The 14618-nt window shown below is 44.2% G+C and overlaps 1 protein-coding gene across 1 annotated transcript in view; it reads right to left on the reverse strand.

Moving 5' to 3' along the window:
• Positions 1-14618, reverse strand: part of PGM5 (phosphoglucomutase 5) — a 92315-nt gene that overhangs the window by 14657 nt on the left and 63040 nt on the right. The window contains exons 7-9 of the mRNA XM_066604200.1: positions 13271-13386; positions 8731-8866; positions 1506-1689 (exon numbers count right to left, since the gene is read on the reverse strand). Of these exons, the coding sequence (XP_066460297.1) occupies positions 1506-1689; positions 8731-8866; positions 13271-13386 (436 nt within the window). The remainder of the gene's footprint in view (positions 1-1505; positions 1690-8730; positions 8867-13270; positions 13387-14618) is intronic.

The raw sequence follows: 14618 nt of genomic DNA on the forward strand, positions 1-14618 counted from the left end.
TTAGTCGATGTCCATAATAGTTTCGATGGGCTCTTGTAATAACAGTCCATGAAATCCTGCATTGTGAAAGATGTAGCAATGTCTGCATACGGTATTAATGCACATTTTGCCTCCCAGGATACAAATTGTCAGAGCAAGCACTTCACAGACATTGAACCAGCAAGGGTTATATCTGTTCACTGCAGAAAATTAAAGGAATTGTCTCATGATATACAAAAGATGCTAGCCGTATAACTTCATACAATGGAAAAATTCCATTAAGAATAGGAAATTTGGATTGAAAGCCCATTCTATGCCCAGGGGCGCAGCTATAGGGGATGCAGGGGTAGAAGTTGCTACAGAGCCCTAAAGCCTTAGGAGACCCAAAGGCCCCTCCATCACATAAGAAGACACCATATTATAAACAGAACATAGTAGGTAGGGGCCCCTATTACAATTTTTGCACCGGGGCCCGAGAGCCCCCAGTTACGCCTCTGACTACACCAGTTAAATATTGAACTGAGGGTTTACTTTGCAGCCTCCTTTTTGTTTGTTACATTATATTTTTTATACAAACACCAGTGTTTACCAAACGAAAAGTCTTTTCATGATTAGAGATGAGCGAACGTACTCGGTAAGGCCGATTTCGCAATCGAGCACCGCGATTTTCGAGTACTTCACTACTCGGGTGAAAAGGGGAGAGAGAGAGGGCTCCCCCCTGTTCCCCGCTGCTACCTCCGGCTCCACCACGCCACGCCCCCCGGCGACCCCGAGTACTTTTCACCCGAGTAGTGAAGTACTTGAAAATCGCGGTGCTCGATTGCGAAATCGGCCTTACCGAGTACGTTCGCTCATCTCTATTCATGATATGACACAAGTTGCTATATCTTTAGTCCATTTATGTATGTATCATATGGAAATACCTTGCCATGTGTCAATACTCTGTATATTTTTGTCCATAGAACAATTAGAACTTTTAGAATAAAACAAATGAAGCCGGCTCACTGCAGTGGAGTCCTATGCAGCCATTTCTCACTGGTAATTTCATGTAAGTAGTTCAGAAAAGTACCTCAAAACCCATTTTACATTCAAATCTCATTTAGCTTTCCTCTGACACAAAGTCCCTGTTGTCCATAAACTGTGTCTGGTATTGCGAGTTATCCTCGCTCACTTGAATGGAGCTGCCGGAAAAAAAGAATTGTCTGGATAAGTGCAGTATGGAAACATTGCAAACGGGCCACCAGATTGCTCCAAGAACCCTGAGCTGCTCATGCTAATGGTGGGGGTCCATCTAACCCCCAATGATTGTACATTGCTGGCATATTCTAGCAATCAATGTTAAAATGTTGAAAAAGCTCCTTAATCTCGTTACAGACATTATATTTTTGTCAACCATTCTGGAAGACTGATGTCACCCGAAAGACAAGTTCCAAGGTTGAGTTTTCCCTCTGAACATGATTCTCAGGATACATTTACATACAATTGTATTTGATCTCAGAGATAATACACTATGTTCATGGTCCTACCTGCTTTTTTGTTACAGTACCATCTACAGGATCCACATATTCAAAACTATCTGTTTTCTCCACGCCGTACATATGGCTTCCAACTGCAAACTGCTGACTGGCGAATGACTTTTCGATTATTGTAGACTCCACATCTTTCATTATGTAGAATGCTGTCCTGGGTTCGAGTCCATCATAGTCAAATCTATAACAGAAAACCAAAGTATGCCAGTATTAAGTATCTAGAGTAAAGGTAGAGATAAAATAACACAGAATGGGGGGGATTTGCTTAGACCATTCTGTTATACATCGACCTTAAACCAAAATGTGCTGCAATGAGATGCACAACATTTCTTTGGTGATACATGCTCCTTAATAAATTTGGCCTATCTCTGGCCATATTAATCAATTCTGGCATAGATCTGCTACTTTGTGGCATAATTTGTTGGGTTTCTGGTTGCCCACACTTTCTGATGAACCCCACTCATTTTGTTGCTTTAATTAATTACTTTGTTCATTAGTTGTCCTTTGTTGCAAAAGTTTTTACATCAATCCAACTACAAACTTTATAACTAAATGATCGATAGAAAAAAGTTCATCCGGCTAAGTAGATGTAAGTACTGACACTGTAAATGTAGGCCCCTAGTTGGCATAAAAGTAAGCTAATGAGTCTACAAGGAAAGAATACATAACATCTAAACTTAAACTTCCTAAAAAAATAGAGGCTCCAGAGGGACATGCTTTGGTTCTGACAGTCCTGTATGCAAATTCTTTGAGTTCCCACCGAGCAGTAAATAATCCACAAAGTAACTGTAATTGGAGGCACACCAAAGCTCAAAGTCCTTAGCTATCAGTGAATCAGTGGATGGTATTTGGCCAGTAGTGTCTGCCACTCTCACTTCTGCTAGTCCTTCGTGCCCAATAGTAATGTCATTGGAATTTACAGCGCCTGACAATGGCCAAAAAAATCTCCAATACATTTCAGTAATGCTGGTTTCTTTCCTAAGCAACTCCTCCAGCCAGAATGTCCGAAAAGAACCGTATCCCTCTGGAGCCGTTATTTTTTATGTAGCTCTTTCTTTGCAGACGTATTAACCAACAATCTGACACAGCTTCCCTTGCTGCTCTACCTTTTGATAGGCTACACTTTTCGCATAGCCCAAGAACTAAGAAGAGGTGTGGAGGAGTAGACACTCTTCTTTCTCCACAATGCACTTTCCAGGTAATCTTCTTGGTACCTTCAATCACATTCCCCTTTTGAGGTCCACACCCGCAGAGTCTTTCATCCACTCTCCTTATCAGTTCCTGCATGACATCACCACCTGGCTTCCCTACTTATTCTGTGAAATTCCAACTCTCATTTTGGGTGAGAGTAACATCTCCCTGGACAAGCCAATCTCCCTGTCTGGCTTTGAACTTCTATAATTAACCTCCTTCTAGTCCTTGCACAACTTACAGCTTCTCCCACACACAAAAGATGGTAATACACTTGAGCGAGTCTTCTTCTGGCTCTGCTCTATCTCTGTCTTTTTAAACTTCTCTCTCCCACTCTCTGACCGCAACTTTTTTTTCCCATTACTATCAAGCATTCTTGTCTCTCGCAGGACCTTCCTACCCGCTGCACACACAGAAATCTATAGGCCATTAATATTCAGAAATTAACAGACTCCCTAAAATCATCATTGTCCCTTTCGCTTTCTCGTTTTCTCCTGATAGTGCAATGCAGAACACCCTATCCCTCTTGACGCAAGCACCTCAAACACATTTCCTTCAAAGGTGCTCTAGGTTTGTTGAACAATCACCTCATTCCTTTTCTACCTCTATTCCATCACTCGCATGCTCAGATCACCTGCACCTCAAAGACATGTCCAGCATCCGCAATTTTCTTAAGTCCCATTTACATGGGATGAACTGTTGAGCAAACGATGCCCATCCCAGTGAAGCTCGCTCCTGTGTTGTGGATCAGGTGGATCAGGTCAGGGAGCGTCACCCGCCTCCATTCACAATAAGGCCCAGTGTCCACAGGCAGATTGTATTCCGCATGTGGGAGGCTGCAGTGAAATTAGACCCTGCCCGTGGGCCCGAAGACACTGCTTACCCGCTGGGTCTCTTTTGTGCCTGTCCGGGTCTTCTATTTTCTTCACTGTGGATGTGTGTGGAAATGCCAGCCGGCGCGCCGCTGCACATGCGCAGTGGAGTTTGTTTTTTTTTTAAAACTCCTGCTTTCCCGTGGAATCCGCAGCCCGTTAGCAGATTGGACAGCCTCCATTGACCTCAATAAAAGCCATCCGTGCGGGAACCGCACTGAAATGCAGCATGCTGCAACTTGTTTTCCGTACTAAAAGGTCCGCAAAACAAAACCGCATGCTTTAATTCATGTGCGAATGCTCCTGCTTCCCAATGAGCGGCTTGATTTGCAGATCTCACCCGTGCAGATTCCACAAATCTGATCCACCTATGGACATTGGGTCTAAGCAGCAGTCGTTTAGAAGTGAACGACTGCTGTTTACACTGCATGGCTGGTAAGTTAGTTTTCTGCATGCAGAAACTGAACGACTGACCCACTCTCACTCAGTCATTCGGTCTCTGCATTCATTTGCATGGGACAACTATGGTTCAAACTTCTGTGGGAGCACGGGGATTTTAACAACTCTGAAGGATAATAGTCTTGTGTAAATGGGCCTTTGCTATGGATACATCAGAAACTCTTATGTTTACCCTTATCTATTCTCAGCTTGATTATTTATAGCAAAATTGACCTATTCCTCAAGACCTGGCAACCATAGGCCTCTTTCTTGGAGATACCCGGCCTAAGCCGACTACTTAGTACATGATAGAGTTGAACTGAATTAGATTTTTGGGAATGGTCGCTGTTGAGATCTTACTCTCTGAATGTAGCTGGGCAAGAAGGGGAAGTGAAGAGAGGGAGGGGGCGGAGGGCAGAAGAGGGGAGGGAGAGAAATAATAATAGTAATCTTTATTTGTATAGCGCCAACTTATTCCGAAGAGCTTTCAAGGCACATGGGGAATGCCAACAATATGAAAATGACAGAAATGACAAAAGTTACATGTGGTATTCAATTATTTGGAAACAAAGGGGTATAGAAGGTACAGGGGCGGGAGGTGGAGCAGAAGAGAACACAGCAATGATGTGATATACAGTTTTTAGGACACAAACGGGGTTGGGGTAGTGCAGGAGGTGCGGGGCAGGAAGTGTACATGATAGGCAAAAGTGGAAAGCCATAGGGAGGGGCAGGGGGCATATTGGGGTGGGGGACTAGATCAGGAGATTGGTATGCTTTTATAAAGAGGTGCGCCTTTAAGACAAGTCTTAAATTCTGTGTGTTGGGGACTTTCCAGATGTTTTGGGGTAGAGTGTTCCAGAAATGATATAATAATAAACACAAGTCCTCTTATTTATTGGCCATAAGGGGCTCAGAAACACAGTGTTAATCTGGCTCCATGTATGCCACTTAGGAGGCCATTTAACCCTTTCAGTGGCAGGTTTATTACTACCATGTCAGCGCAGCAAGCCCCGCAGATTTGCCTGAGGTAATTCAAAGTGACAAATGTGTACAGTGACAATAACTGTGTGTCCTGGCCAGCATTTTAGCACTGGAGCTGTCTACGGAAATCTTCCGGGGTTTAACTGCATGGTCAGTGCAGCAAGCCCCGGAGATTTTCCGGGCGTGCCACTAAAGGGGTTAATGAGTAGATATTCACATATTAGGATGCTATAGAAGTTCTAGTTTAAAAGATTTGCTGTGATTATTGCTTGCAGAAAATGAAAATGATCTCAGTGATATATATATATATATATATATATATAAGTAATACAATGTCACGCTAAATGATGCCTTACACAATAAGCAGCTTAAAAATTAAATGACTATGATTCCTATCATGTACTTCTCAAGCATTGTGAACATAGTGCGATGAATGAAAAACTTTCTAAATCAGCTTTTGGTAGGAATAATATAGGAAATAAAAACAGCAGATCCCGTTATCTAAAGCACTTGGCCAATAGTATATTATCCTGGTTACATAACACTGTGACTGTTGGATATGCAGAGATATGTCCGGCTTAGGCTCTCTCATTATTAATATGATTGACTGTTATATTTTTATTCCACCGTAAAGCCTTTAATACCCATAACAGTATCAATTAGTTATACATGTGCCGTACTATTATGGGCCACATTTTTCAGATAACTAGATTAGTCACTGTTCTACTTCTACTATTCAGATCATAGGATTACCAAAGATTTTCAGAAATTTCCATTTGTGTTCTTGTTTGGAGATTCAAACTGAACTTGTAGTTCTTGTTTACTTGAAGAATTAGAGAGAACTTTATGTATCTCAGTCATTATATATGACACGGAGAATAGGTTAGTGCTTACAGCAATAAAGCTGGTTTGTATCCAACACTATAAGATATTACATATGTTCCACTCAGGTGTGCAGTAAGGTTGGCAATGGCTCTGGTCATTAGTCAAATATGTAGTATACTACCTTTTAACCCAGATCCACTAATGCTCCTGTTACGCAGAGTAGCTTCATAACTTAAAGGGGTTGTCTGAGATAAAAGTTTTTTCTAAAGGGGTCCTCCAGTGTGTAAACATAATTAAGAGCTCATACTTACCTCTCTCTGCTCTCCGCTTGTCCCTGGCGGTGGCTCCGGGTCTCCCTGCTAATGTTACCTTTGCGGGCTGCAGTCAGTCTGAGCCGTCTTGTAAATAAGCTGCCACAGCCATTGACAGAGCTCAGCAATCGTTGTAGAGTGAACAGTTACATAGTATGTTAGGCCGAAAAAAGACATATGTCTATTCAGTTCAGCTTATTTCTCCCTCAATGTTGATCCAGAGGAGGCAAAAAAAACCCAAAACAATGAGGTAGAAGCCAATTTTCCATATTTAAGGAGAAAAAAATTCCTTCCTGACTCCAATCTGGCAATTAGAATAATCCTTTGATCACCGAACCTTCTGAAGTAATTAGTGACTATAAAATATAATATTGATACACTCAAGAAAGGTGTCTAGGCCACTCTTAAACGCTTTTAGCAAGCTGGCCATCACCACGTCCTCAGGCAGAGAGTTCCATAGTCTCACTGCTCTTACAGTAAAGAACCCCCTTATATGTCATTGTAAAAACCTTCTTTCCTCTATATGTAGAGGGCGCCCCCTTGTTACAGTCACAGTCCTGGGTATAAATTGATGATGGGAGAGATCTCTGTATTGTCCCCTGATATATTTATACATAATTATTAGGTCGCCCCTCAGCCATCTTTTTTGAAACTAAATAACCCCAATGTTGATAATAACCTCTCTGGGAAGTGAAGTCCACCCATTCCATTTATTACTTTAGTTGCCCGGCTTTGAACCCGGTCTGCCACTGACTGCAGCGACAGGTTAATGGGGCATCACAGGCCGACTGCAGCCTGTTAATAAACAACACAGTGGAGCCGCCGGTGGAGGGAGAAGTGGAAAGAGATCAATAGGAGCTCTTTATTAGATTTACACACTGAGGGACCCCTTTGGAAAAACTATCACGGAAACCCCTTTTAACTGGACAGTGAAAGACCTTAGAAACTTTCGCCAGTAACTACGGTAACGCAGTTTTGCAGATACTGCACGTGCCATGTTTTACATACATTCAGTTGGTGGAGCATCACATTAGCTTGGTCTTAATTTTTCTAAAACTAATCAAAGATGCTTCAACATGATACAGACTCTCACTTCCGAATAATTACATAAATCCAGTCTTAGTTGATATTTTATCCATGGCTTGGCTCTGCATCAATTTTACATTTAGATCATTTTAATTAGAGGTTCAAGATATCGGCACAACTATTAGTGTTAGGTTTACTAAATACAGTTTCATGCTGTCATGGTGAGCGTATTAACTAGATGTCTTGTGTCCCTTGGTTTAGTGCCACACTTCCTATGGTTTATTGCCCAGTAATTCCAGTTGGTTGGTTACTCCCAATCCATGATATGATGGTGTTCACCTTTTTGCACCAAATAGGATCAGAAAAGAGGGAACTAATTAGCGGTGCTCTGACATTTGACAGTATCTTCCTTTTTCATCAGTAGAAGGATTGTGTGAGCAATGGTAACAGCTGTGATCTGGAGAGCTACTCTAGTCTCATTCTATGTTCTTCTAAACATCATCATCAGCTGCTTCCCTAATTTTAATTGCTGTATGTAATACAAAGGACACTATATATTAAAATGAGCAATCCTGTTTAAATGAAAACTAGTGAGAACTGATATATGGAATATCTGAAAGGCTGTCACAGTGCAGAGGGATCAGCCCTATTCTCATTTGTACAAGGAAAGACTAGAAGCGATGGGATGAAACTGAAAGGGAGGAGACACAGATTAGATATTAGAGAAACTTTTTGAAAGTGAGGGTGATCAATGAGTGGAACAAGTTGCCACGGGAGTTGGTGAGTTCTCCTTCAATGGAATTGTTCAAACACAGGCTGGACAAATATCTGTCTGGGATGACTTAGTGAATCCTGCACTGAGCAGGGGGTTGGACCCGATGACCCTGGAGGTCCCTTCCAACTCTACCATTCTATGATTCTATGATGGCAAGCTGCATTAACGTTAGGCCAAATTCACATCTTTTTCGGAACCTTCACTCGGAAGGTTCACAGATCCAGCTCAAAATACTATTAGAAAAAGCACTGAATTCAGAGTTTTTTCTTCCATCCAAAAGCCGGGCAGCTGGGCAGAACATAGATGAACCTGATTAGTCAATGGAGTCCGTACGGCTCTTCGTTTCCATCCACAGAGCGGGCCATTCAGTTGCAAGAATTGCCCTTTCCTGCTCCCTGAACAGAGCAGGAAAATAGAACCCTGAGCGCAGATGTGAAACCACCCTTATACTGTCTGTATGAATAATATTTATCATTATTATACTAAAACAGACAAAACAATCTATTTCACAAAATATACAGAGAAATTAAAAACTGCTTAGTAGACACAAGTAAAACAGAACCTTTAGTTTTGTACAGTCTGCATTTGTTCCCATACACCCAGTACAATGTTCTTATTCATGCTTTTATTCATGCTACCCTGGCCTTAGCTGCGGGTGTACCTCCGGGATGGAGCATGGTTAGTGCCACCGTGACAAGTCAGCACTATACCCTCCCAGTTCCCCATGTATATGACAGGTGTTCGGGGTCTCCCTATGGGACGCCGTTGGCCACCACACAGTACGCAGAATAGGAATATCTTACCTGCAGTAATAGTGGCGTCCAAACTTTGTCCAGTGATCTTGCACAATCTCTTCTACTCCTTGCTTACGTGCAGCCATAATTGAAAGCCAGACTAAAACAGCCCAAAGTCCATCCTTTTCCCTGAGATGATCTGAACCTAGAAGAAGAATGTAATTTTGTATTAAATGCCATAATTTCTGCCATCCTATGTGAAAGTATGTATCTAACCAGAAATGTATTTAGAAATGAAAACACTGTATACCCTGGCAGGCTTAAATAGATAGTTGAATAATAAGGGCTCCTGCCCACAGACAGATATTTGCTGCTGAATACGCAGCAAATAGCGCCCATAGCATGCTATGGGAAATTGATTCTTCTTGCATACTTGCAGAAACCAATTGCGGTCAATGGAAGCCGTCCAATCCATGGCCCTTCTGCAATCACATTGCAGAAAGGTCGCAATGACGCGGAAAAAGCAGGAGTTTGAAAAAAAAAATCTGTACTGCGCATATCCGACGGCTCGCCATGTGGACCATCCGCAGTACAGATCGAAAACTAAAAGTACAGGTACTCACGGACACTGCCATCCCCAGGGCCTGATTCCGCATGTACTAGAGCTGTGTGTGTCAGTGACACGTGCGTAGCAGAGCTGTGTGTGTCTGTGATGTGCATGTAGCAGAGCTGTGTGTGTCTGTGTTGTGCATGTAGCAGAGCTGTGTGTGTCTGTGACGTGCATGTAGCAGAGCTGTGTGTGTGACGTGCATGTAGCAGAGCTGTGTGTGTCTGACGTGTAGCAAGTCTGTGTGTGTCTGTGACGTGTAGCAAGTCTGTGTGTGTCTGTGACGTGTGTGCAGCAGAGCTGTGTGTGTGACGTGTGTTTAGCAGAGCTGTCTCTTTGCATGACGTGTGTGTAGCAGAATTGTGTGTGTGCATGACGTGCGTGTAGCAGAATTGTGTGTGTGCATGACGTGTGTGTAGTAGAGCTGTGTACTTGCGTGACGTGCGTGTAGGAGAGCTGTGTACATGCGTGACGTGCGTGTAGGAGAGCTGTGTACATGCAAGGCATACATATAGGAATGCTGTGTGCGTGACATGCATGTAGCAGAGCTATGTGTGCGTGACATGCATGCAACAGTATGTGACATGCATGTAGCAGAGCTATCTATTTTCTATCAAACACCCTAGAGGCACAATGATGGTGACATCATCACAGGTCCTAAGCCAGCAGGTCCTAAAACAGCAGCCGTGTGCTTACAACTCCAATCCCTTTCACTATATTATACTAGTAAGTGGCACATTGCGCCACCAGAAACACTATAATTTCCTAATTATTACTATTTTCCCTTCAAAAGTGGAGATGTCCAGCAGTGCCTTCAGCTCACAACTGCTAAAAACCAGTACCTCCATCTACTATTTGGAGACATTTGGACAGAAGTGTTGTTCATAGAAGACTAGCGGCCAAAAAGCCATACCTTCAACATAGAGGGAAGGCTAAGTGACTCAACTATGTATGAAAACATAGGAACTATTGTGCAGAAAAACAGGTACTCTCGACTGGTGAGTCAAAATTTGAAATATTTGGCTGTAACAGAAGGCAGTTTGCTCGCTGAAGGTCTAGAGAGCAGTACAATAATGAGTGTCTGCAGGCAACAGCGAAGCACGGTGGAGGGCGGTACAATAATGAGTCTGCAGGCAGCAGTGAAGCATGGTGGAGAGCGGTACAATAATGAGTCTGCAGGCAGCAGTGAAGCACGGTGGAGAGCGGTACAATAATAAGTGTCTGCAGGCAGCAGTGAAGCATGGTGGAGAGCGGTACAATAATGAGTGTGCAGGCAGCAGTGAAGCATGGTGGAGAGCGGTACAATAATGAGTGTGCAGGCAGCAGTGAAACATGGTGGAGAGAGGTACAATAATGAGTGTCTGCAGGCAGCAGTGAAGCATGGTGGAGGTTCATTGCAAATTTGGGACTGCATTTCATTAAATGGAGTTGAAGATTTGGTCAGCATTAGAGATGAGCGAACGTACTCGGATAGGCACTACTCGTCCGAGTAATGTGCCTTATCCGAGTACCGCTGTACTCGTGCAGAAAGATTCGGGACGCGCTGCGGAGCGGGGAGCTGCAGGGGAGAGCGGGGAGGAACGAAGGGGAGATCTTTCTCTCCTTCTCTCCCGGCCGCTCTGCCCCGCTCCCCGCTGCGACTCACCTGTCAGCAGCGGAGCGTCCCGAATCTTTCTGCACGAGTACAGCGGTACTTGGATAAGGCACATTACTCGGACGAGTAGTGCCTATCCGAGTACGTTCGCTCATCTCTAGTCAGCATTAAAGGGGTTGTCCCGCGGCAGCAAGTGGGGTTATACACTTCTGTATGGCCATATTAATGCACTTTGTAATGTACATTGTGCATTAATTATGAGCCATACAGAAGTTATCAAAAGTTTTATACTTACCTGCTCCGTTGCTGGCGTCCTCGTCTCCATGGTGCCGACTAATTTTCGGCCTCTAATGGCCAAATTAGCCGCGCTTGCGCAGTCCGGGTCTTCTGCTGTCTTCAATGGGGCCGCTCGTGCAGAATGCCAGCTCCGTGTAGCTCCGCCCCGTTACGTGCCGATTCCAGCCAATCAGGAGGCTGGAATCGGCAATGGACCGCACAGAAGCCCTGCGGTCCACAGAGAGACAGGATCCCGGCGGCCATCTTCAGCAGGTGAGTATGAAGACGCCGGACCGCCGGGATTCGGGTAAGTACTACCCGGTGTGTTTTTTTAACCCCTGCATCGGGGTTGTCTCGCGCCGAACGGGGGGGGGGGGGGGGGGTTAAAAAAAAAAAAAAAACGTTTCGGCGCGGGACAACCCCTTTAAGGGTGTCCTCAATGCTGAGCAACACAACTATACTTATCCATCATGTAATAACACCAGGTGTCTAATTGACTACAAATTTCTTCTGCAGCAGGAGAATGACCCCAAACATGCAGCCAACGTCATTAACAACTATCTTCAGTGTAAAGAAGAACAAGGAGTCCTGGAAGTGGTGATATAGCCCCACAGAGCCCTGATCTCAACATCATTGAGTGAGTCTGGGATTACATAAAGAGACGGAAGAATTTGAGCAAGCGACATCCACAGAAGATCTCAGGTTACTTTTCCAATATGTTTGGAACAACCTCCTTGCCGAGCTCCTTCAATAACTGTGTGTAAGCGCAGCTAGAAGAATTGATGCTGTTTTGAAGGCAAAGGCTACTCACACCAAATATTGATGTGATTTAGTGTTTTCTTTTATTCATTCACTTTGCATTTAGTTAAGTCTTGCCTACAGCTCCCATTTGTCTTCATCATTACAGACTATAGTAAACCCTGTGTAATCTATCTTGAAATCACAGCAAACACCAAGGGAATCATTATTTGCAATTAAAGTTTTTTTCACATTTTCTATGAAGACGGGGTCTGAATTTCTATTGAGGTCTGATCCTAGGTTTGATACCTCTCATGCTTAATCTCCCACTTCCTACTAGATGTGGCCGAGTGTGCGGTACAATTGTCCCAGTATACTCTGATCATTTGTCAGGTCATGCTGAGAATTCTACTATCACAAACTCAACACATATATAATCTAATAAAAGAACATTGAACAAAATGTAAGTGAAGTCATACTGGAAAGATGGCAGAGCGTCAGTTCCTAAATTGATGACCCCATGGAATATGCGCAGGCAACATGGTCAAATAATTTAAAACCCAAACATTTCTGGAATGCAGAGACACAACTGTAGGAGATGAGCAGGCTGAGAGATGAAATCACAACTGCTCCCAGGCCTCGCTCTTAGCTCTAAAGTTGGCACTGCGCATCACAAGTAGTACATCTCAGACATTCTCCATGCGCTGCTACAGAAATGGAAGAGTTTTTGAAAACACAGCTTCAGCTCCAAGACGCGCTGCCAAAAACATTCTGGGAAACTCTGTGTAAGATTGCTTCAAGACCGTCTGGCCTTTTATAGCAGAAGAATTGCTTTAATTGACAGGCCAAAGCAAAAAATGTGATGCTATAAAAGAAAAGTCCTATTGCTTGTTACATAGGGATACAGCTGAATGCCATTAACATTACAATTACAGATATTTATGTTTGACTATGATGTTAATGTTTTTATAGTTAGCTTAGTTATTATCAAGATGGGGTGGATTCAAAAGCGTGAACAAATGTGAAATGGGCTTTCTATAATACTTTAGTTCTTCTCGTGTAACACATGGTAAAGTTTACTGGGAATGTTTAGCGTGACCTTTGAGTCAGCTTTCCACAAAAGGGAAAAAGTTGACGTGTTTTCGTGTATGAACTGAATAGTTAAACAGTATTTAACAACAAGCAACAAAAAAGTTCACTTTTTTCCATTCTAGATTTATTAGGACCGGCGTGTCATAAATCAGTGTTAATGCGCTCATGCCTCTTAATAAATTTGGCGCAACTTGATTTGTCCTAAAGCCAGATTTTCAACTCATTTTTGCCTTGTAAGGCACTAGCTTACAGCAAGTTTAGAACTCAACATCTAAAAATTAATAAAGGCGTATAAATTATACCTGTGCCAAAACTTTCTTCTCCACACAGCGAGCAGCGCCCAGAATCCATAAGGTTTGCAAAATATTTCCAGCCGGTTGGAGTCTCATACACAGGCACCTTCAATGCTTTTGCAACCCTGAAAGGCAAATGTCAGCTATTATATTTAAGTCATATTATTATTTCTTCGGTAGTAGTGTATCTTGAAGCCACCAGAACTAGGGGGTGGAGGCAAGATACACTCTCACAACCAACGCCCCCCCCCCCCCCCCCGCTGGATTGGCTGCCCAGGGAAATGGCTGGGCATCATCTCCCCAGGCTGCTGGTGTGAATGTCCGTCCCCCCCCCCCCTCCCCCCCGCCGCCACTCGGGATTCATGGGCTGCTGCTCCTGAGAAGGTCTCCTCCGGCGCTTGGCCTTAATGGCCTGCTGCTGTCAATGTCGGGTCTGGTGCTTCCCAGGTGGCGGGTGCTGTCATCAACTCCCCAGCCAACTGGACTGATATTGCCCTCTGCCGCTCGGCGTAAATGGGCTGCTGTTGTTAATGTCCACCCCCAGGCGGCTGATGTAAATTTCCCCTCTGGCGCTCAACCTGCATGCCCTCCTGTCAGTGTCCCCTCAGGCGGTCAGCGTTCTTCCCTTGTAGCCGGCCGAAGACAGTGACAGTGGCGGAGCTGGGAGGGGTAAAGCCAGGCCTGTGCCGCGGGCCCCACTGACACCTGAGGGCATGTAAGTGTCAGCGGTGGACGTTCACAGTGCAAAGCTTGGAAGCGCCGCACCCAGCAGAGGAGTCCATGACAGCAGCAGATCCGGTGGCCACGGTTACAGCGGGGAAGGGAGTGGACCATGCGAGACGGAGGAGTGCGATGCACTGTGCCGGTGGGGATAAGTGTGAGCAGCGGAGCAGTAGCCACGGGCAGCGCCGCAGACATCATCCACAGGACATCACCGGGGGTCTCATTTGCCAGATGTGAGCGCTGGCCAGCTGTGAGCAGCTTATTAGCACTTGGCCGAAGCTGGCTTGGCCAGGCAATCCAGCGGAGGGGCGTTGCTTGTGGGAGTGTATCTTGCCTCCACCCCCTAGTTCCGGTGGCGTCAAACTCAATTACTCAGTAGTTACTATAACAAAGTACCCCGTCAGAGCACGGTCATTTTTAAAGTAATAGGCTCATAATAGGTCATTGTCATATTGGGGATTTTGTAACATGCCATTTTAGACTACAGGAAGTGGACATCTGTTCTCTATATATTTAATTAGCATTTAGAACAAGGGTGCATTTAACAACAACAAACATTTGTGACTGTCATCTAATGCAAGTAATATCAGCTGTACCATTGTGCTGTATAAGAGGTGATTTAATTAGTCTGGGA

This window comes from Eleutherodactylus coqui, chromosome 5 (genome assembly GCF_035609145.1).
Source record: "Eleutherodactylus coqui strain aEleCoq1 chromosome 5, aEleCoq1.hap1, whole genome shotgun sequence".
Taxonomy (NCBI): domain Eukaryota; kingdom Metazoa; phylum Chordata; class Amphibia; order Anura; family Eleutherodactylidae; genus Eleutherodactylus; species Eleutherodactylus coqui.